Source organism: Polypterus senegalus, chromosome 16 (genome assembly GCF_016835505.1).
Source record: "Polypterus senegalus isolate Bchr_013 chromosome 16, ASM1683550v1, whole genome shotgun sequence".
Taxonomy (NCBI): domain Eukaryota; kingdom Metazoa; phylum Chordata; class Cladistia; order Polypteriformes; family Polypteridae; genus Polypterus; species Polypterus senegalus.
In genome coordinates, this window is record NC_053169.1 from 85,854,663 (window position 1) to 85,877,474 (window position 22,812).

General features: G+C 38.6%; 1 protein-coding gene across 3 annotated transcripts in view; it reads right to left on the minus strand.

Moving 5' to 3' along the window:
- hhat (hedgehog acyltransferase) overlaps nt 1-22,812 on the minus strand; it is a 287,098-nt gene that overhangs the window by 209,536 nt on the left and 54,750 nt on the right. For 2 of the 3 annotated variants that reach the window (XM_039738567.1, XM_039738568.1), the window contains 3 exons: nt 10,196-10,309; nt 7,667-7,861; nt 2,690-2,896 (listed from right to left, as the gene is read on the minus strand). In XM_039738567.1, the coding sequence (XP_039594501.1) occupies nt 2,690-2,896; nt 7,667-7,861; nt 10,196-10,309 (516 nt within the window). The remainder of the gene's footprint in view (nt 1-2,689; nt 2,897-7,666; nt 7,862-10,195; nt 10,310-22,812) is intronic. The other variant, XM_039738569.1, reaches the window with a different exon arrangement.

Consider the following 22,812-nt stretch of genomic DNA (forward strand, 5'->3'; position numbering starts at 1 on the left):
GGGGCAGCTCATCTGATGGAGAGGTTAGTCTGGCAGTGGAAGAGGTGTTAATTTTCTCAAAATGGGAATAGAAGGCATTTAGAGCATTAAAGAGAGACAAGTCCATGGAGCAATCATGCTTTTTCACAAGCTCCTGGTGTCATTGGTGAAAAAAATGGCATTTGTTTTTTGTCCTTTTTATTCCCATCTCCAGTTTCCTTCTTGCTGCCAAGTGTGGCTGTCAGTAGTGAATGGACCTCTGCATTCATCCAGGGTTTCTAGTTGTGGTATGTGATGATTGTCCTAGTGACAGTAACATCCTCAACACATTTACTGATATAACTTGTAACTGTTAGCGCGTACTCACCTGTCCCCCACTTGTTGCTACCTCCTTAAACATCTACTAGTCAGTGCATTCAAAACAGTCCTAAAGCACAGGAACAGTGATGGACTTTTGTATTGGCTTCCTGGACTTAAACACATGGCAATACGCAGCAATTAGCAAAATGGAGATATGCTCAGAGACACCAAGATGAGGGTGGGGAAAGGCTTTGTATGTCATACATATGGCTTTATATATACATACATACATATAGACTCACACATACTTTTGGTTTAGTAAAGGCTGCAAACTCTAAAGAACACATTCCCAAGAAGTACATGTCCCCTGCTGGATATAATGTCATACCATAAGTTCTGAACACAGAATCCCAGTGTTATGCTCCAGAATCTACTCTCTAAGGCAAAATTAAATCTTATAAAGTTGCAGTTAGTTTATTAATTCCTTGTAGTCCACAATATCAGACTGAACATTTATTTTCATTCATCTATGTTCTTTAAAAGACAAAAGTATTTTCTAGATAATGTATTTTTATAAAACATTGTAGATAACCCACTAATGCTGGACCTGAGCTGTCGGACTGTTCTGTGCACACAATCCAAAAATTGTACGTGCATTGTACGTATTTACTGAATTGCACCCTTAAAAGAAAACAAAATTCAGTAATTTGTAACAATAATTTACATAATGTGTATAGGCAATTGCATTTAAAGTTTTGTACTTGTTCAGCACTTGTTTTTGGTTTTAAGGATCCCAGTAGAGATGCTCCGATCTTTACAGCCACCGCTTTTCTAGGCTTTATAGTAATTTAGTTGCAGTGCACCTTTACATGAGGTATTATGGTAATTAAGCCATTGTGTCTTTTCTTTTCTGTCAAAAATAATTTAAGTCAAACTTACATTTCATATGTGTGAATTATGCATGCACTTCTGAAAGTTTCACTTGCTTATGAAAATTAAGTACAATTCTCAAGCACGAACTGTGGAAAATATATCACTGGCATGTGCTATCGAGGAAGAAGCAATTCACTTTTTTTAATAGGCACGTGCCTCAAAGGTGGAAAGATGGATTTATTTTTGACAGCGATGCTACTTCATATATACAAGCTGCTGTTGGCTCAATTGCTGTCTTGTTGTAGTGTGTTTGTGATCTAACTGGAGGTCTCAGGGACCAGAGCCTTCCCTAGCAGCATTTAGTGAACTTCTGTCACGGGGGTTCACCATTGGACCCTCAATTTACTTCACATGCAAGTCTTTGGGAGGTCTGGCGTAAAGCCCACAGAGATACTAGGAGAACTTGACCATTTCACGCGGGCCTGAAATTTTTCACTTCCAGCCAGTTTCTTATTCATATAACTTGTGTAAAGCAGTTACTTATTCAGCATTAAGAGTCAGTGAAAATATTCTGCAGCATTAAAAGAAAAAAAAAAAAATCAGTTTTCCATATTTTGGATCTAATTGGATACAAAGGAGTTACATCAAGTTGTGCCAACGTAATTTTTAAAGTTTTGCGACAAGACAAGTATCTTTGTTAAATGGCAGTTTAGTTTTGCCCAGCTAAATGGCAAACATGGTACACTGTCAATTCTAATGTGCAAGATATATTCTGATGTTTAATGGGCTCAGTAAAGCATTAGGTGATGTTTGGCAGCTCTCATTTTCGTGGCTTTGTGACAAGACTGACGTCTTTGTTATAGCCGAGTTGAGTTTTGCCTAACTTGGATACAAGGTCAGATTGACAGGCAAAGTTGGCACATTCCCATATCTAGTGAACGGAATTAACTGGGATGTTTAATGGGTACTGTAGAAGGTTAGACTGCATTGGGTTAAACTAGTTTTGAGGAAAGACCAATGCCTTTCTTAAAATGTCTCCTTCATCAAGCAAGTTTATTCTGAAGGAGAGACTGCTGAAAGTGGGTGGGTGCATGGGTCAAATGGACCGGCAAATTTGTCATACTCCAATATACCTAATTAACAGATTTGACTGTTATGTTCAACTGGCATTATAGAGGGTTTAAATGTGAATACCTTTGTTAAAGTGTAGTTGAGTTTTGCTGTCCCAGTGCAGTTACGTGGGTCACACTGACTGGCAAAACTTGGCAATGAAGCTGTGATGTTTAATGGACACTGTAAAAGGTTAAATGTCGTTGGACCACCCTAGATGTCACAGTTTTAAGAAAATGCAAATGCCTTTGTTAAGCTGCAGTTGAGGTTTGTATAGACCAATGTGAGTATGTGGCTCAAACTGACTGGGAAAATTGGACATGTTCTATAACACTGAGGTACATTTCATAAATAACTGGAATAGCCCTAATTCTGGTTCAAAATGATTAACATAAATATGCACAATAATTCTCTAATATATCCTCACCTGGGAAATGAATTCTTTATATGTGATGATTGGTCCATTGTGAAACAAGGGATAATAGAAAAGATAAGCAAAAAACCACTGTAAAGAACTTCTTTGTCCAGTTTGTTGCCAGCAGTACTCAAGGCTAAAGCTGGTATAGCGTAAGCAGCACATTGCAAGACTGAACAGGAGTAAGTAGTATTCATTCTCAGTCTTATACCAGCCTCTCTAGGGAAAAAAGGAGTAAATTATTAGACCATTGATCACTTTTATAACTGCTAACAATACAAATTGATGTTGCTCAAGAATACTTTGTTTCGGGTAAACTAACCACTACATATTATTTTCATGCACCATTACTGGTACATATGCCTTTAACACTGAGGGTAAAACATTACTAAACTAACATGGTCAAAGTGAACTTTAATAATATACAGTAAAAAAAATAAACATTGATATTGTCAAGTACGCCATAATTTACAGCTGTCAAACATGTTTGAAGTACATTAAAATTTCCTGCACCAATTAATAAAAATGTACTGCTACTTTTGTCTAGTACAACTGATGATTGACAATGAAAACATAACGCTTTATATTGTTTGCAAAAAAAAAATGTTCTAAAAATGCTTTTTGTTGAACAGACATCTTGCCAATACCACATGTAAATATTGTATCTCAAAGGAGCAACTCCTCAGATGGATTTCCACCATTTCCCCAACCCTTTTTGCTGGAACAACATGAGCTTTCATTGTAGAGTGACTTACGGTTGACATGATTAACAAGAGCAACACACAGTCTAATCAGAAAATGAAAAAAAAAATAGTATATATCTTGAATTGACTGAATTTATCCAAGAACCCACAGTATACTTTAAAAAGATTAGGAAATTTAAAATCATACTAAACTACTTCCGAATAGTCCATGACATACTAACATATAAGATGGTAGTTCATACCACTTCAGCCCCAAACATGTCAGGCTATCAGAAGCTTTACTGTATCATTGTTCATGTTACTACCTTAAAAAAAAAAATACATTTCAGTAAATATGATCAGTAAAGAATCTTATGGAGGCAGAGTGAGTTGCACAATTGCGCCTCTATCTTTTAACTGTATTCACCGAGATTTTCCTCAGCACTCCAATTACCATTATCTCCCTTTAGACATTGACATAAACTGGATGATGTAAATTTGGTTAAGCATCAATGAAGTGTGGGCAAGCATTAGTATACCAAGTACTGGATTGGCTTCCACACAGGAGTGGATGCATTTACAGTATACTGCCAGAATTGGCCCCATCTTCCAGTGATCCTATATTGGAAAAGCAGGTTCAAAAAATACACACTCACAGATGTTTAGTAAATATTTGCTAATATTATGATTTAAATTCTAGTAACCATATCACAACAGTTTAAATATTTGGAAATATCCACGTAGTGGTAGTGCTGCTACTTTGCAGTAAGGAGATTGTGGGTTCGCTTCCTGGGTCCTCCCTGAGCGGAGAGCGCTTTGAGTAGTGAGAAAAGCGCTATATAAATGTAAAGAATTATTATTATTAAATACTCATTAAAGAAAATATAAAGCTCTCTTTAAACATGTGCAAGTACACTGATGATGTTACTGTCTCCAAATTCATCACCACATGCCCCAATCAGAAGCCTTGGATTACTACAGAGGTGCGTGCACCACTGAGAGCTCAGGACTCAGCTTTTAGAGCAGGTGATAAGGCCGCCCTGAGAACAGCGAAAGCCAAACTATCCCAGGCCATCAAACTAACAAAACACACCCACAACAAAAGAATCCATAGCCACTTCCAGGACACTGGTGATAAAAGGTGCATATGGCAGGGCATCCAGACTATCACTAAGTACAAGATAACACCACCAGCCTATGACGGGGATGCCTCCCTTCCAGATGCACTAAACGACTTATATGCATGATTTGAGGCATAGAACAACGTGGTGGCGAGGATGACCACCTTTCCTACAAACGATCAAGTGCTGCATCTGATCACAGCCGACATGAGGAAAACTCTCCACAGAGTCAACCCACGGAAGGCTGCTGGACTAGACAATATCCCTAGCAGGTTGCTGAGAGAATGTGCAAACCAGTTTTTCCTGACTTCTTCAACATTTCTCTGAGCAAGACCACGGTTCCAATGTGCTTCAAGACTGTGCCTGTGCTGAAGACATCCTCAGTGTTCTGCCTCAGCGTTTATTGTCCTGTTGCACTCACAACCATCAGCGTTTAGAACGTATGCACATTGCATACTGCTGAAACCATTCAATGGACGATGCCATTGCCACCACCCTCCCTTTGGCCCTCTCTCACCTGGTCAAAGACGATGAAAGTGTTGTTCATAGACTTTAGTTCAGCGTTCAACACACACATTCCTCCGCACCTGACTGGAAAGCTAACCTTCTGTGCCTGAACACCTCCCTCTGTAATAGCAGAGACCTCAGTCAGTCAGGATAGGAAACAGCATCTCCTGCACCACTGTACTGAGCACTGGTCTCCATAGGGCTGTTTGCTTACTCTACTGCATTTCACTTTACTGACTCGCCTAACCACATCATCAAGTTTGCTGATGACATGACTGTGGTGAGCCTCATCAGCAAGAATGACGAATCAGCATACTGAGAGGAGGTGCGGAGGTTAATGGAATGGTGCAAAGCCAACAACCTGTCTCCAAACAGACAAAACAAAGGGGGTGGTTGTTAACTTCAAAAGATCTAAACACACTCTGCTGTATATCAAGGACAGCTGAGAAGATCATCGGAATCTCTCTTCCATCCATCACAGACATGTACACTACATGCTGCATCTACAAAAGTACAAACCAGCGAAGCACCACTCACATAAACTATTCACTCTCCTGCAGTTTGAAAAAGGGTACTGAAGCATTCGGGCCGTCACTTCCAGAATGTGTAATAGTTTCTTCCCTCAAGATCACACTCAGTGATTAGACTGATAACATTTACACACCTTCCCACTCAACCAGATCACGTCTTTGTATTTATTATCATACTGTTGCTTTCTTCCTACTTCCAATGTCACGTTTACATCTGTTCCTTCTATTAAGATATTGTCACATTCTGGTACAACCTGCTAATCGTTTCTACATGTAAATATCATAAATATGTACTGCTCGGCACTGCACTTTTTTTAGTTTGTACCACTGTCTCTTTTTGCCATGTCCTTTAATGTGTGCACATGCTTGCACACATTCACATTATATTAAAATGTGTAGTTTTTTTCTTAAGTCTTGTACTCTATGTAGCACCGTGGTCCTGGAGGAACGATGTTTCGTTTCACTATGTACTATACTAATTTTATATGGTTGAAATGACAATAAAGAGCTACTACTACTCCTCAAACTATGATAAAAAAGATGAAAAATTATGGGTTGTGTTGTTAACAGGCACAAAGTAGACAAACCAAGATTTCAGCCACAAATGCCAGTATCACGTCAAGATTTCAAGAAAAACACTCAAACCATTTCAGGTGAAATGCAGGCAAGATCCACCTCCATGCATTACAAATAGAGATGGGGTACTTTTCATTATGGGCCTTGTTGCATCCTCTCCAAACACTGAGTTTATGGTTGTGACCATAAAGTTCAGTTTTGGTCTCATCACTCCAAAGGACCTAGTTCCACAAATTTTTTAGGCTTGTTTAAATACTTTTTGACCTATTGCAAGCAGGCTGTTTTGTGGCATTGGCACAGAAAAGGCTTTTTTCATGCAGCTCGATTGTGCAGCCCATTTTTGTACAAGTATCTCTTTATTGTGCATCTTGAAACAGCAACACAACTTCTTTATAGAGAAGCCTGTATTTGGATACACAGATTGCTCATCTATTTATTAATGATCAAATCTGCCTAATCAACCAAAGCCTAGCCAGACAGCATCAGATGTAAGGCATGCATAAGCATTGTTTTCCACTGTTTTCTAAGGAGATGCCGAGCCCTGTTCCTGCCTTTCATTATGTTCACTTGTCTCTAAACTTATTTGAAAATACTTAACAACAGAATCATTAATACAGGTAGTCCCCAGGTTACGGACATACGACTTACGAGCGGGGCCGCAGCTGCGATGCATGTGCCTCAGTAACTGCCACTCCGTCATCATCGGCCTGGGGATGCTGCAAGCGATGGCTAGACAGAGGCTGCAGGGGGGCTATTTCGTTGCTCACGCAGTGTAGTGTCCCTCGGGCAGCTTCCGCCAGCAAGCGGTTTCACTGCCCACCCACCACACATGGCTGTCCCGTTCGTTCTCAGTGGGTGGCTGGTAATGCTGCAAGCGGTGACCCAGTTGTGGCCGAATGGAGCATTGCAGTGTGCATCGGATGGCTGCCTATTGAATGGGGGCGATTTACTTACGCGCCTTTGGCAGCACAGTGTTGGTTCTCGGTGGGCAGACGCTGCAGGCAGCATACTGAAGTGGACGTGACTGTGAGGTGGGCTGGTGATGAACCGTCCCTCACCACCCCCATTCATTCTTAATAGCAAGCCTGCTTGTACTGTTACTTACATAGCAGGAAGTTGTCTCTGGTCAGTACATCAGACGTATTGACGACTGGTGCCTTCCTGCTGTGATAGCCTGTACAGTGCTGAGCAGAAGAGCTCATCTTAACCTTTTGTCTTCACCCTTCAACAATGTCTCTGAAACACAAATCTGATGCAAGTGCTGGTGATACAGTAAAGAAGAGGAAAAACCATCACCATGGATAATAAAGTAGAAATAATAAAAAAGGTCAGAGAGAGGGTGAAACTCCATCATTCATTGGCAGAGCACTTGGTTACAGTCGGTCAACAATAGCATTTATTAAAATAATGGACCTGTTCCGACTTACATACAAATTTAACTTAAGAACAAACCTACAGTCCCTATCTCGTACGAAACCCGGGGACTGCCTGTACTGTCAGATTAACAAATCCTTAAAAATATTACGATATTCTAAGTATTTCATCAATATGTGTGTAATATGTTATTCCTACCTGTAGCTCCTCAAAAAATGGTAAATGCAATGTATAAAGGAGCATCAGTGAACAAAGCCAGCAAAGAAGTGGTTTCCTCAAAAGGGCAACAGAAAAGGAGATCATCATATGCAGTAGAACCATAGCCAGACCTCGAACACCCAGAAGCAAGAAGCAGACGAAAACACCATACAGCATCAGAAAAACAACCCTAAACTAAAGGAAAACATCAATTAAGTAACCATCATATTCACTCTTACCTTTCTTAACTCTTTAGAATTTTAAGATGTACTATGAGCCTTTTGAATGCTTACATAAAACACAAATATAAAAAGTTAAATCCTCTACAAATGAAGCTTTATTATTATACTTTTTCCCAAAATTCAAGACAGAAAAAAAAATTATGAAATGATTTATGCATTCTGCATAACATACTGAAACTACTGAGGTGGCTTGATATCATGACACTGGACTGACATTCAACAAGCTTGAGTTTGTTTCAAAAGAACAATGAGCAAAGGAAATACGTGTTAAATTTGTTTAGTTCACTGCTATGGTTTATATACAGTGGTGTGAAAAACTATTTGCCCCCTTCCTGATTTCTTATTCTTTTGCATGTTTGTCACACAAAATGTTTCTGGTCATCAAACACATTTAACCATTAGTCAAATATAACACAAGTAAACACAAAATGCAGTTTTTAAATGATGGTTTTTATTATTTAGGGAGAAAAAATCCAAACCTACATGGCCCTGTGTGAAAAAGTAATTGCCCCCTGAACCTAATAACTGGTTGGGCCACCCTTAGCAGCAATAACTGCAATCAAGTGTTTGCGATAACTTGCAATGAGTCTTTTACAGCGCTCTGGAGGAATTTTGGCCCACTCATCTTTGCATAATTGTTGTAATTCAGCTTTATTTGAGGGTTTTCTAGCATGAACCGCTTTTTTAAGGTCATGCCATAGCATCTCAATTGGATTCAGGTCAGGACTTTGACTAGGCCACTCCAAAGTCTTCATTTTGTTTTTCTTCAGCCATTCAGAGGTGGATTTGCTGGTGTGTTTTGGGTCATTGTCCTGTTGCAGCACCCAAGATCGCTTCAGCTTGAGTTGACGAACAGATGGCCGGACATTCTCCTTCAGGATTTTTGGTAGATAGTAGAATTCATGGTTCCATCTATCACAGCAAGCCTTCCATGTCCTGAAGCAGCAAAACAACCCCAGACCATCACACTACCACCACCATATTTTACTGTTGGTATGATGTTCTTTTTCTGAAATGCTGTGTTCCTTTTATGCCAGATGTAACGGGACATTTGCCTTCCAAAAGTTCAACTTTTGTCTCATCAGTCCACAAGGTATTTTCCCAAAAGTCTTGGCAATTATTGAGATGTTTCTTAGCAAAATTGAGACGAGCCCTAATGTTCTTTTTGCCAAACAGTGGTTTGCGTCTTGGAAATCTGCCATGCAGGCCGTTTTTGCCCAGTCTCTTTCTTATGGTGGAGTCGTGAACACTGACCTTAATTGAGGCAAGTGAGGCCTGCAGTTCTTTAGACGTTGTCCTGGGGTCTTTTGTGACCTCTCGGATGAGTCGTCTCTGCGCTCTTGGGGTAATTTTGGTCCGCCGCCACTCCTGGGAAGGTTCAACACTGTTCCATGTTTTTGCCATTTGTGGATAATGGCTCTCACTGTGGTTCGCTGGAGTCCCAAAGCTTTAGAAATGGCTTTATAACCTTTACCAGACTGATAGATCTCAATTACTTCTGTTCTCATTTGTTCCTGAATTTCTTTGGATCTTGGCATGATGTCTAGCTTTTGAGGTGCTTTTGGTCTACTTCTCTGTGTCAGGCAGCTCCTATTTAAGTGATTTCTTGATTGAAACAGGTGTGGCAGTAATCAGGCCTGGGGGTGGCTACGGAAATTGAACTCAGGTGTGATACACCAAAGTTAGGTTATTTTTTAACAAGGGGGCAATTACTTTTTCACACAGGGCCATGTAGGTTTGGATTTTTTTTCTCCCTAAATAATAAAAACCATCATTTAAAAACTGCATTTTGTGTTTACTTGTGTTATATTTGACTAATGGTTAAATGTGTTTGATGATCAGAAATATTTTGTGTGACAAACATGCAAAAGAATAAGAAATCAGGAAGGGGGCAAATAGTTTTTCACACCACTGTATTTATTTTTTAGGATGTGGTTTTAAGGGTGACTCTGTATATATTAATAGAAACATGCATTAATTATTATATTAGAAATGCCTTTCATTTAGTTATCATCATGACCCTTGGACCCATTAGAATAAATACTGGATTAAACACAGTGTTGAAATGATTTTCTGTTAACTGTACACTGAAAAGGAGATTATTTAAACAAGAAAACAACCTGTTGCACTAATTTTCATTACTACACTTGTATTTCTTCTTTGTAAGTAAGAACCAGATACATCAAAGAATTGTTTTATTTTGAAGCCACTCTTACATAGAAGTTAAAATTTGATTCTGTCTGTATATAGAGCATTAATTATTGCCTCATGTTTGTCAATAGCTTACCTTTGGTATAAGATTGTTGGTAACAAGTGAAATAAACACATGGCAAAGAAAATACCAGGCCAAATGCCTTTTTCCCCAGTCCATCCAAAAACTCCATTCAAAATCTGTTGGATCCTTTAACAAAAGAAAAGAATACTTAACAGCTGACTGCATTCAATCATCATGTTACTTGTACATACATTTGCCAAATATGACTTTAAAATAACACATACATCTTTTGGTTAGCTACTATATAAAAATCAAACTATTTTTAAATTATGAAATTATTCACTGGTCAGCATGAAGTGAAATCATTAAATAGTGTAAGAATGACTTCTACACTTATCCATTCTCAGTATTATTCCAAATTAAAGACCAATCATTACAGAGAAAAGCAGCTAACCTGGTAAATACAAAATCAAAACTGTCCAGCATAACATCACCCAACACGGTAGAAATTCTTCTATGTATTTCTTTAATAATAAGTTTAAAAAACATAAAATTTTCTTATTAAACATCTAAAATTATTATTACTGGATTTCAACATGTTATTGTAGCCAGTGGTCTTAAGTGTGCCACTGTGGGGGTTATTCCATACACATTATTTTTAGTAATAATAGATATTTGCTGAAGCCACACAAACCAGATGACAGGGTGAATCTGACAGGGAGATGGGATGAGTCAAGTGTTGCACAGTGCTGAAGTGCTGATGTGTCCTGTTTTATAATAATCAATATACAGACAGGGTCATTATTAGCTAATTCAAGGATTCCCAAATTGATGCTGCTATGCAAGCAATCTCAGCAGTAACCTATGCTACCAGCAAAATATTGTACGCACATCTGGAGGTGGCATACTTGAAGACAAGGCATAAAAGTCGGAACAACTGCAAGAAACCTCAGAGATTACCTACGGAAGGATGGAAGACATCGTTCCTGCCCGTGCCTAGGACAAAATGCCTTCCCGCACTCTCTCTCGAAGTTGGACAAGTGCCGACTGCAGGATCCTCCAACCACATCACGGTTTCACCAGTATAACTTTCCTTCGACTATTATATTATTGGGAGTGTTAAGCCGATATTAAACATAAACTAAGTATAATCTTCCTATAGTGTTACTGATTCTTTTTTCTTTTTAGAATCACTGCCATAGCACTAGGGAAAAGATACAATATTGTTTAGTAAAGGCTGCATTCTCAATGGACCTATTCCCAGGGAGTGTGTGCCCCCAGCTGGACACAGTTACTTATTATGTGTACCACCTTATTAATTTTAAATTAATGACTGAGGAGAAAATAACTACCTCTGATTTGTAAAATGTTCCCAAACACCTGTTCCTTATACTCAGTATTACCTACATTTTAATGAAAAAATATGCCTGCAGTATTTATATGCCTTCATACTTAATATAAAGTGATTATGAATCTTTATTAGCAATAAAGTGGCTAATAAATCTAGGCACATTTTCCACATTTATCTAACATTAAGTCACTAAAATCTACATTCTTAACCTTATATCAAAAACAAAATAAAAGTGCCTTCAAGAGATCCCGAAAATATAAAAGCCATTTTATTCATTTGTACCAAGCAGAATTGACTATTGAAAGGTTGTACTGTCAGGGTGACATGTAAATTGAAAAACTGCAATAAATGTAGTTTTGTTAAAATTCAGATGGAATCCTTTCCATTGAAGGTTAACCTAATGAAAATGTCTCTCACTCATTGCAAGCTTACTGCTTAAATATGCTTAACTGGAAGAAACCTTTTATACTCTTCATTTTGCATGGTTTATGGCTATACCCTATTATCTGAATTTGAACAAAAATAAAATACATTCAACAAGAATTAACCAAACTTTATGAAAGTTTCTTTCATACAGTTTTTCTATATAAACTGGGCTAAAGATGGTATACAGTTGAGTTTGTGTAAATATCACATGGCACCTTGGCACACACACATCTTTTTAGACTGGGTAAATCTGCAGACACCAAATTAACCTAACAAGCATGATTTTAAGATGTGATGGAGACTAGAGTACATACAGAAGAAAATAAAAATATTTATTTTTTTTAGCAGCTATCCATCCTTAAATACACAGGAAAAAATATTCATCGTTCATATGCCCTGCAATATTTATGTAAATACTACTACTAGAGAGTGCAGGTCCACTGGTCAGAAGAACAGAAATTCAAAATATGTGCTAGTTGTCATCTCATCCGAGAATCAATTTGACCATACATGAACCTTTAGAGCAGGAGTGTCAGATGAGGTCTGTGGCCTGAATCCAGTCCGTGAACCTTTTTAATGCAGCCCGCGTCATTCATATTCAACACGTTACGTATGGCACACAATGACGGGTTAGTTTTCTTAGGAGACCCCCATTAATGTTTGTTTCATATATCAATCATGCCTGTATATAATTTAGCAGAATTACATTTACAACCACTATTACAATGCATCCTTTGTGCCCAATTGTGTTTATTAGTGCATCACAGAGCATCATAGCTACTAAACTGTTACAATAGAAATTGCTAATGAACCAACAGAAAAAAATGTGAAAATAAGGTGACACTCCATATTGCCATAAAGAATGTTAGTGCTTTAACATGATGACAAAGATGTCACAGCCTCATGAAAATAGATTGACAGATAGAAATCTGCCAAACTTCTCACTTTTTAAAACTACACAGGCATCAGGGCTGGCCACACTTCCGTGATACCAACAGGTCTATACTGTTGGTGATTTTGAAAAAGATGTCAGGCTAAGACTTGCAAGTCCTTGTTTTGCTCATGTCAGATGCACTAATAAAACTAAAGTTAATTCTGACTGGAATTTTTTGTCAATCTGGGATGACTCAGGAATACATTTACTGTTCTGTCAGTGGACTTGGCTATTTGCTGTGCTGTACACCGTGGTTTAGAAAAGTTCTTAACTCATTTCATGGAAAGTGTGACATGAAACATCAATATGCATCATATAATGAAAAACAAAACAAAAAGAAAGGTAACAGCACATAGAGAAATTGGTGTTCATTCAGTTTTTCAACTATAAGCATCTGATGAGCGACGTGTTAAAAATACATCCAAAAATAAAAGCTGTGCCTCTTATTTGTAGTAGAGATGATAAAAAAAACAAGATAGACAATTACAGATATAAATGGCATCTTACAAATGACTGTGCAGTACACTTACAGTAAAGGAGTCAAAAACTACTTACCTTCCACTATAACTCGCCAACATTTAACACTTTAGGCAATTCTAGTGTGTGTTCCATGCAAAAGAAATAAAAAGCATCTGCACTGTGTTTGTTATTTCGGTATGTAATCATACAGTATAAGTACTGGTAGTATTTGTAGGAAACAAGTACAGTAATCCCTCCTCGATCGCGGGGGTTGCGTTCCAGACCCCCCCGCGATAGGTGAAAATCCGCGGTAGAAATCATATGTTTGTATGGTTATTTTTATATATTTTAAGCCCTTAGAAACTCTCCCACACTATTTATAAATATTCTATGCACAGTTATACAGTAAACCCTTGTTTATCGCGGTTAATCCGCTCCAGACAGATAAATCAATTTCCACGAAGTAGGATTCTTTATTTATAAATCTTTATTTATAAATATTTTCGCAGTTAGAGCATAGAAAACCTGTTTACGACTTTCTAAATACGATTTTAACATTATTAGAGCCCTCTAGACATGAAATAACACCCTTTAGTCAAAAGTTTAAACTGTGCTCCATGACAAAACAGAGATGACAATTCTTTCTCACAATTAAAAGAATGCAAACATATCTTCTCTTCAAAGGAGCACCATCAGGAGCAGAGAATATCAGAGAGAGAGAAAAGTAAACAAAAATCAATGGGGCCGTTGTGCCTTTAAGTAAACGAAGCACCGCGATAAAGCCGCCGCAGTGAAGGGATCAATGTGAAGGTAGTCTTTTCAGCATTTTTTAGAGGAGCGTCAGTATCTTCTAAGCAAACAGCCCCTCTGCTTACACCCCCTCCATCAGGCGCAGAGAAAAGCAAACAATCAAAAATCAATACGGGCTGTTAGAGCTTTGAAATTTGCGAACGTATATCATTGAGGAGTTTTATTTAACATGTAATACGTGCTCTGATTGGGTAGCTTCTCAGCCATCTGCCAATAGCGTCCCTTGTATGAAATCAACTGGGCAAACAAACTGAGGAAGCGTGTACCATAAATTAAATTAATAAAGACCCATTGTCCACAGAAATCTGCGAACCAGCGAAAAATCGGTGAAATGTATTTAGATATGCTTACATTTAAAATCCGTGATAGAGTGAAGCCGCGAAAGTCGAAGCGCGATATAGCAAGGGATTACTGTACTGCATAAGTAAAAATCATTTTAAATTACACCTTAGGAATTAGGAATAATGAATTATTACAATGTAAAAAAAAAAAAAAACCTGCAAAAATATTTTAAAGGTATATCTAAACATTAAAAACTGTAGTTAAATTAATGGCTAAAAAATTATTTAAAACAAATAAAAGCATGTATATTTATGTTTACGCAGTGTTTCAGCTGTCAATATCAAATACAGGCAAAATTCCGTTATAACGAATATCTTTACAATGAAGTATTTTTATGGTCCCGACAGTTTCCCCATATGACGCAAGTCTATAGAAATCTCGTTACTACGAAGTACATTCAGCAGATACTTTCATTATAACGAGTGCCCAAAAGACCTTGAAATGCCTGAATGAATCATCCACACAGCAGTTAGTTCTGTGGCCGCAGCTCAGTTGTGCACAATGATCTCCAAACAGAAACACTGTAATTTTTTTTTTCCTTTCTTCGAACTTTCCTCGTGCTGTTTTTTTTTTTTTTTTTGCCCTTGTTGTTTCCTGCGGTTTTCAGTGATACCTTTTGCTTACTGCTCGTCAACATTTAAAAAACATCCACTGGAATTGAACTCATTGTCACCCTCCTACAGAAATGGCAGACATGAAAAAACGATAACATTTCATATTAGAAAAAAACCTTTACATTTTTGCAGCTCTCAGTTGCGGCAAAAAAAAAGACGTTACCAGTGAATTCGGAATATCGCCATCGAAGCTGTCAACTTTCCTGAAAGTCCGAGCAAAAAAAGAAAAAAAATCTTGTGTTGCAAACGTATGTGAACTGCTGCATTTGAAGACGTCGAAAAAGCAGTTTTTAAGTGGTTAAGAGATGCTCGTTCAAGAAACATTCCTATTAATGCGGCAATCATTCAAGAAAATGTGAGGTTTGTAAACCCTCTTGGGACCTCCCCTAACTGGACGACACACCAAAGAACGTTGCAAAGTCTGATCTCCGCGTCTATGAAAGACAGGGCAACAGCTGGCTCAAAGATATTCTGTGTCTCTCTGCCATGCTCTCTCTCCGCCAAAGCAAACAGAAAAGATATTGATGGGTGATGCAGCCTGACTGCTGTGCCTGTGTATAGCAGAGTGGCAGATCATGCTACAATAAATAAGTGTGCCATTCCTGTTTCAAGCTGAATAAAGTTGGTTTTCCTAAAGTACTGAGACTCAGCCTCGTGTTTTGGAGTGCAAGACAGGGACTTATAGCACGACCCCGATCTTTTATGATTTGCTTCTGTGTCACTTCACTGCAGTGTTATGAGCCCGTTTTTGCCCTGCCCCGGCAATGGACAAACAATCTTCTACAGATGCTGCAATCGCGCTTCAGGAAAGTGTATTATCGCAAGGAAATGCTGACAAAAATTCTCGTCAGCATAACTTGTTGGCAGTGGGAGATTAAAATTAACACAAAAGAAGCTACTGAAATGATTGCAAACGTCTGGGCGCAAGTTAAAGAAAGCACTATAGTAACAAATACAGAATCTCATTACAACGAAATTTTCGTTATAACGAAATATTTTTTAGGTCCCTGAGAGTTTGTTGTAATGGAATTTTACCTGTAATTGCTTCAATGTGTAAGAATATTTTATGAATAATTGTATTTCCACAGATTAAGAATGATTTGACTTAAAACACAGCATTTCTATAAAAAAATGTATATAATACAAAAAAAGAAGAATCCAAATACCTTAAAGTTCCGATCAACCTGATTTTATTCTCATATTAAAATCCAGAAGTAAAAAATTCCAAAACAAAACATTTTTCAAAATTTTAAAAAATGTATCTACAGTATAAATCAAAAAACACTTTTATAAATTGTTTAATCAATATTTTATATTTAATTAAAAGTAATGCCTACTAATCCAGCTTAGCCAAAGACTGGTAATCTATACTAATAAAAGGCAAAGCCCTCACTGACTGACTCATCACGAATTCTCCAAGTTCCCGTGTGGGTAGAAGGCTGAAATTTGGCAGGCTCATTCCTTACAGCTTACTTACAAAAGTTGGGCAGGTTTCATTTCGAAATTCTACGCGTAATGGTCATAACTGCAAGCTATTTTTCTACATATAATGTAATGGAGTTGAGCTGGATGTCCGTGGGGGGCGGAGTTTCGTGTGACATCATCACGCCTCCTACGTAAGTACGTAGAGAACAAGGAAGACCTCCAAACAGCGATGAGCACAAAACGCCATTTCACAATTGAGAAGGCAGAAAAAGATTATGAAGCAAGTGATGCATACAAGCGTATTCATAAATACAAGCATATTCATAAGTACAGCTACTACGTAAACAAAGCACGGCGTGAACCGTAAGTTTATATTAAGTTTATAGACACACTCCCGCTGCCGTTTGTCATGCCTATGGCGAATGACGGTTTTCGCGAGATACAAGTTTACTGAGAAGACACGAGGTATAGACGAGACTTTGCACGCAGGCAAAACCACAATAGCACGCGGGCTCGATGTTCTGTAGTGCGCGTCAACTCGATCTGAATTGTGCGATCAAATTCGAAAAAATATATCTTTTCAAGTTCTATTTAGTCCATATGTGTCAAACTCAAGGCCCGCAGGCCACATCCGGCGAGATCATTTTATATATTATTGTTATTAATGGCCCGGGGATATGAAGCACTGGTAACACAATAAACTACAGATCCCATAATGCAGTGCTTCAGCTGCCTTGCAGAACACTTACCGCATTAATCAAGTCTAGCTTATGATGCTGCAAGTTATTGCGAAGCTAGCCCACACGATGCCGAAGAGAAAAGTTGATTCTGAAAATAGAGCCTTTAAAAACCGATGGGAGGCTGAGTATATGTTTACTGAACCCGTGTGTCTCATTTGTGGAGCTAATGTGGCTGTAATTACAGAATTTAATCTAAGACGGCACTATGAGACAAAACATCAAGATAACCTGAAAGACCTGAATGCAATGCACAAGATACAGAAAGCAGAAGAATTAAAGAAGAATCTGACACTTCAGCAGAAGTTTTTACCTGTGCAAAATCACAAAGTTATTTCAAGTGAAGCTGCTTTTATGGGAGACATAAATGCACCAGTGCAACTTGCCCCACTTTCCCTGTTGCCAAGTAATGTTGAACCAAGTCGGCACAACGATGTTCCCAAATACGCACTTTGCTCATAAACTGAGCGCACTGCGTACTGAGTTCGCACGGCGCTTTGGTGACTTTGAAGAACAAATTTTGTGTTGTTTTGCAACCCATTTGCCGTCGATGTGGAAACTGCACCTGTGCAGATTCAGATGGAGGTGATTGAGCTGCAGTGTAATGGCACACTGAAGGCAAAGAACGATACTGCAGGGCCCGCACAGTTTATTCACTTCATTTCCGGAGAAATGCTCCAGCTCCGTCTACATGCGGCTCGAACCTTATGCATGTTTGGTAGCACATATCTGAATCAATCAATCAACATTTACTTATATAGCACATTTTCATACGAAAAAATGTAGCTCAAAGTGCTTTACAAAAAGAATAGAAAAATAGAAGACACAATAAAAAATAAACATAAGTCAACATTAATTAACATAGAATAAGTAAGGTCCGATGGCCAGGGTGGACAGAAAAAACAAAAAAAAAACCTCCAAAAGCTGGAGAAAAAAAATAAAATCTGTAGGGATTCCAGACCACGAGACCACTAAGTCCCCTCTGGGCACACATATCTGTGTGAGAAGCTCTTCTTAGTGATGAAGACTAACAAAACAGCACACAGGAGTCGCCTCACTGATGAGCACCTGCAGTCCATCCTGAGAATCTCCACAACACAGAACCTCACACCAAACAGAAACGAACTTATTGCCAAAAAAAGATGCCAGGCGTCCAGCTCTGATAAAATGACATATGAGCAAAGATAACTGAATGATTTGATTTGTTATTGCTGAAAAGAACACATTTGATTTATATTTCCAGGTTTTCTTATGCACCATGTTCATATTTGAATTTGTATAATTTTGATAGGATATATTTTTATGGAGAGCAAAATCTTTTGGGATATTTAAAATTTAAGTTTATTTTTTTTATAAAATTACATAAGAGTAAAGAAATTTGAATGTTTGTTCTTTTAACGTTTACTTTATTTCTAACTTGTATAATTTAAACAGGATATATTTTTATCGAGAGCAAAATATTACAAGTTATTTAAGGTTTGAGTTGATTTATTCTGGAATAATATTCCTGTCTGTTTTTATTCATATTTATGTTCAAAAAAGTTAAGTTTTAAAAGTTTTACAGTTTTAAAAGTTTAGTTTTAGTGTGTTCAATAAATGTTTATCCTGTTCTGCCCGCGACCTAAAGTGTATTTTGGATTTTGGCCGCCTGTGCAATTGAGTTTGACACCCCTGATTTAGTCGACACAAATATCTTTGGTTGGAATGTAAGGCGAATGTACTCTTTACATTTGTATGGTGAAGAAAAATTTATGCAATGATGCCTAAATTTACTGTAACTTACATTCCTACCAAAGATATTTCTGTCGACTAAATAAAAATTCCTTCTATTTAAAATTTAAATAGAACTTGAACAGATACGAAAGTTCATAATATCCACCCAGACTTGCACATAAGAGCGGGAGTCATCCGTTTTAACAAGCAGCGTACTGCACTGATACGAAATAGCCTGCCCATTTAATTATTTAGGAATGGATAAATTAATTAAGATTTTGTACAAATGTTTTTCATTTTTCTTCCTTGATGGATTCTGGCACCCCCAGCAACAGATGCTTGCACCCCAAAGAGAGTATGTGTGTGTGTATATATATGTATATATATATATGTATACATATATATATGTATTTATGTGTATATATGTATGTGTGTGTATATGTAGATATGTATATATATATGTGGATGTATGTGTATATATGTATATGTATATATGTATATATATATATGTATATATGTATATATATATATATGTATATATATATATATATATATATACAGTAATCCCTCCTCGATCGCGGGGATTGTGTTCCAGAACCCCCCGCGATAGGTGAAAATCCGTGATGTAGAGACCATATGTTTGTATGGTTATTTTTATATATTTTAAGTCCTTGGAAACTCTCCCACACTGTTTATAAATATTATAAATTAAAGGAACACTTTTTAATCAGAGTATAGCATAAAGTCAATGAAACTTATGGGATATTAATCTGGTCAGTTAAGTAGCAGAGGGGGTTGTTAATCAGTTTCAGCTGCTGTGGTGTTAATGAACTTACCAACAGGTGCACTAGAGAGGCAACAATGAGATGACCCCCAAAACAGGAATGGTTTAACAGGTGGAGGCCACTGACATTTTTCCCTCATCTTTTCTGACTGTTTCTTCACTAGTTTTGCATTTGGCTACAGTCAGTGTCACTACTGGTAGCATGAGGCGATACCTGGACCCTACAGAGGTTGCACAGGTAGTCCAACGTCTCCAGGATGGCACATCAATACGTGTCATTGCCAGAAGGTTTGCTGTGTCTCCCTGCACAGTCTCAAGGGCATGGAGGAGATTCTAGGAGACAAGCAGTTACTCTAGGAGAGCTGGAGAGGGCCATAGAAGGTCCATAACCCATGTGAACGATAGGGGGCGCTCTCGCTCCCTTGAACCCCTGTCCACGACTGCAGACACCAGGTAAAAGTCCTCAAATCGACTTTATTTTGTCGCCACAGTGTACAAAGCACACTCTCCTCCACAATACTCATATAAATCACTAATAAACCACAATAATACAATAAACCAATCCTCCAGCTCCCAGATGCGTTGACACCCTTCCACCCAGCTCAGCTCGTTGTCTGGGAGTTCCCATAGTCCTTTTATAATCCCTGACCCGGAAGTGTTCTCAATCCCCAGTCCACAAGTCCTTATTCCTTCCAGGTCAGGATAAATAGTCCCTTTCTTCAACCCGGAAGTCCGTCGCTCTTCCTGTGACGAACCTCCGGGTCACAGGGCACGAAGAAGCCCTCGGTCCTCCCTGCAGCTCCCTCATGTGGCCCCCACGGCATCCAGCAGGGCTTTGCATAAAAACTCCAATGTCCATGATGCCCTGCTGGTCTTCTGGGGACCTCCACGCTGCAAGGAGGGCTCCACCTGGCAGCTTGGAGGTATTGACCAGGATAAATGACCGGCCATCCATCACACCAATCAGCAGGACCAATATCTGCTCCTTTGGGCAAGGAGGAACAGGATGAGCACTGCCAGAGCCCTACAAAATGACCTCCAGCAGGCCACTGGTGTGAATGTCTCTGACCAAACAACCAGAAAGACTTCATGAGGGTGACCCAAGGGCCCCATGTCCTCTAATGGGCCCTGAGCTCACTGCCCAGCATGCAGCTCGATTGGCATTCGCCATAGAATACCAGAATTGGCAGATACACCACTGGTGCCCTGTGCTTTTTGCAGATGAGAGCAGGTTCACCCTGAGCACGTAACAGAAGTGAAAGGGTCTGGAGAAGCCATGGAGAACATTATGCTGCCTGTAACATCATTCAGCATGAGCAGTTTGGTGGTGGGTTAATGATTGTCTGGGGAGGCATATCCATGGAGGGTCACACAGACCTCTACAGGCTTGACAAAGGCACCTTGGCTGCCATTAGGTATCAGGATGAAATCCTTGGACCCATTGTCAGACCCTATGCTGGTACAGTGGCTCCTGGTGCACGACAATTCCTGGCCTCATGTGGTGAGAGTATGCAGGCAGTTCCTGGAGGATGAAGGAATTGATACCATTGACTGGCCACCACACTTTCCTGACCTAAATCCAATAGAACACCTCTGGGACATTATGTTTTGGTCATTAGAAGCATGCACCGATGTTGTCAGGCATGTATACAAGAACACAGGGGCCATACAAAGTGCTGCGTACAATTTTGAGTTGCTGCAATTAAATTTTGGCAAAATGGACTAGCCTGCCACATAATTTTTTACTCTGATTTTTGGGGCGTCTTTGAATTCAGGGCTCTGTAGGTTGATCATTTTCATTTCCATCAAACGATGTGGCATCCTTTCGTTCCCAACACATTACCCAGTCTATATCAGTATAGATATCCAGGAGGATTTCTTTTTCCCATTGAGATCTGATGTGTTTTCAAAGTGTTCCTTTAATTTTTTTGAGCAGTTTATATATGACAGCAACACTCATCACTCACAACAGTGACAAAACAATTACATTGACAATCATGTTACGTTATTTTCAAAATGTTTCGTTTTCTTTTTCATTACTTCTTTAACACACTACTTCTCCGCTGCGAAGCGCGGGTATTTTGCTAGTTAATTAATATAGATCATTCTAATAGCAATACTGTAATGACAATAGAACTTAAAGTATTTACTGCATTCATTTTACAGACACACTGTACACTGGTCTGTGATTTTAATTGGTTTTTAATGGTTTCATGATTGGAATTCCAGCCAATCAACTATATGAAATTAGGGTGAAATTTCTTTACTATAGAAATACTTGTCAAATTCAGTTTTGGACTCCACATGACTGCATGTTTTTGTTCTCAGCAGTTATAGAACACTTAATGCTGAACGGCTGCAACTACTTCAGTGTCAGCCCCATTATAAATAACACAGAATTAAAAAAAAAAAAAAAAAAACTTAAAAAATAATTTCCACGTAGCACACATAAATGCTTAGTATAATTACTTCTACATTGACCCAAAAACTTAAGAACAGGTAAATAAGAGCTTGCCTTATTAGGCTAGGAGTCCAGTTAAAGAAATGACCTTGTTTAGAACAAAAAACCTGCAGCCACAAAAGGTCCCCAGGACTGAGTTACACTGCAGTAGACTACAGTGAATCACGCGTTACACGTGAAATCTAAAGTAACATTGTTATTTCACAATGTCCTTTTTTAAGGCTGTTAAAATTAGTTTTATTTCTTGGTAAAATAATAGGGCACTAATAAAATCTATGCATTGAACCATGACCTCTGACTCGGATTTCAGCCTGCACTGGGTTTATATAGTGTTACTAGCCGATGCCCGCGGTAGCATACGGCAATGTAAGAATAGGAACGGAAAACGGTGAGAAACGAATTCAGAAATCAAGAAGAAAGAAATACTTCTTGAAAGACGCAGTTGTGAATAGGTGTTTTGCTGGAGACGAAAGATAGCGAGTCAAAAAAAAAAGCCACGTACAACTGACCGTGGCTGAAGACTGAAGGTTGGATTTCTCTTCTGGTTCGTCCTGCTTCCTCTTCAAACCCAGTTCCCCCACACCCCCACACGCAGCCCACACTGCATTTCTCGATTCCTATTTCTCCTCTTCC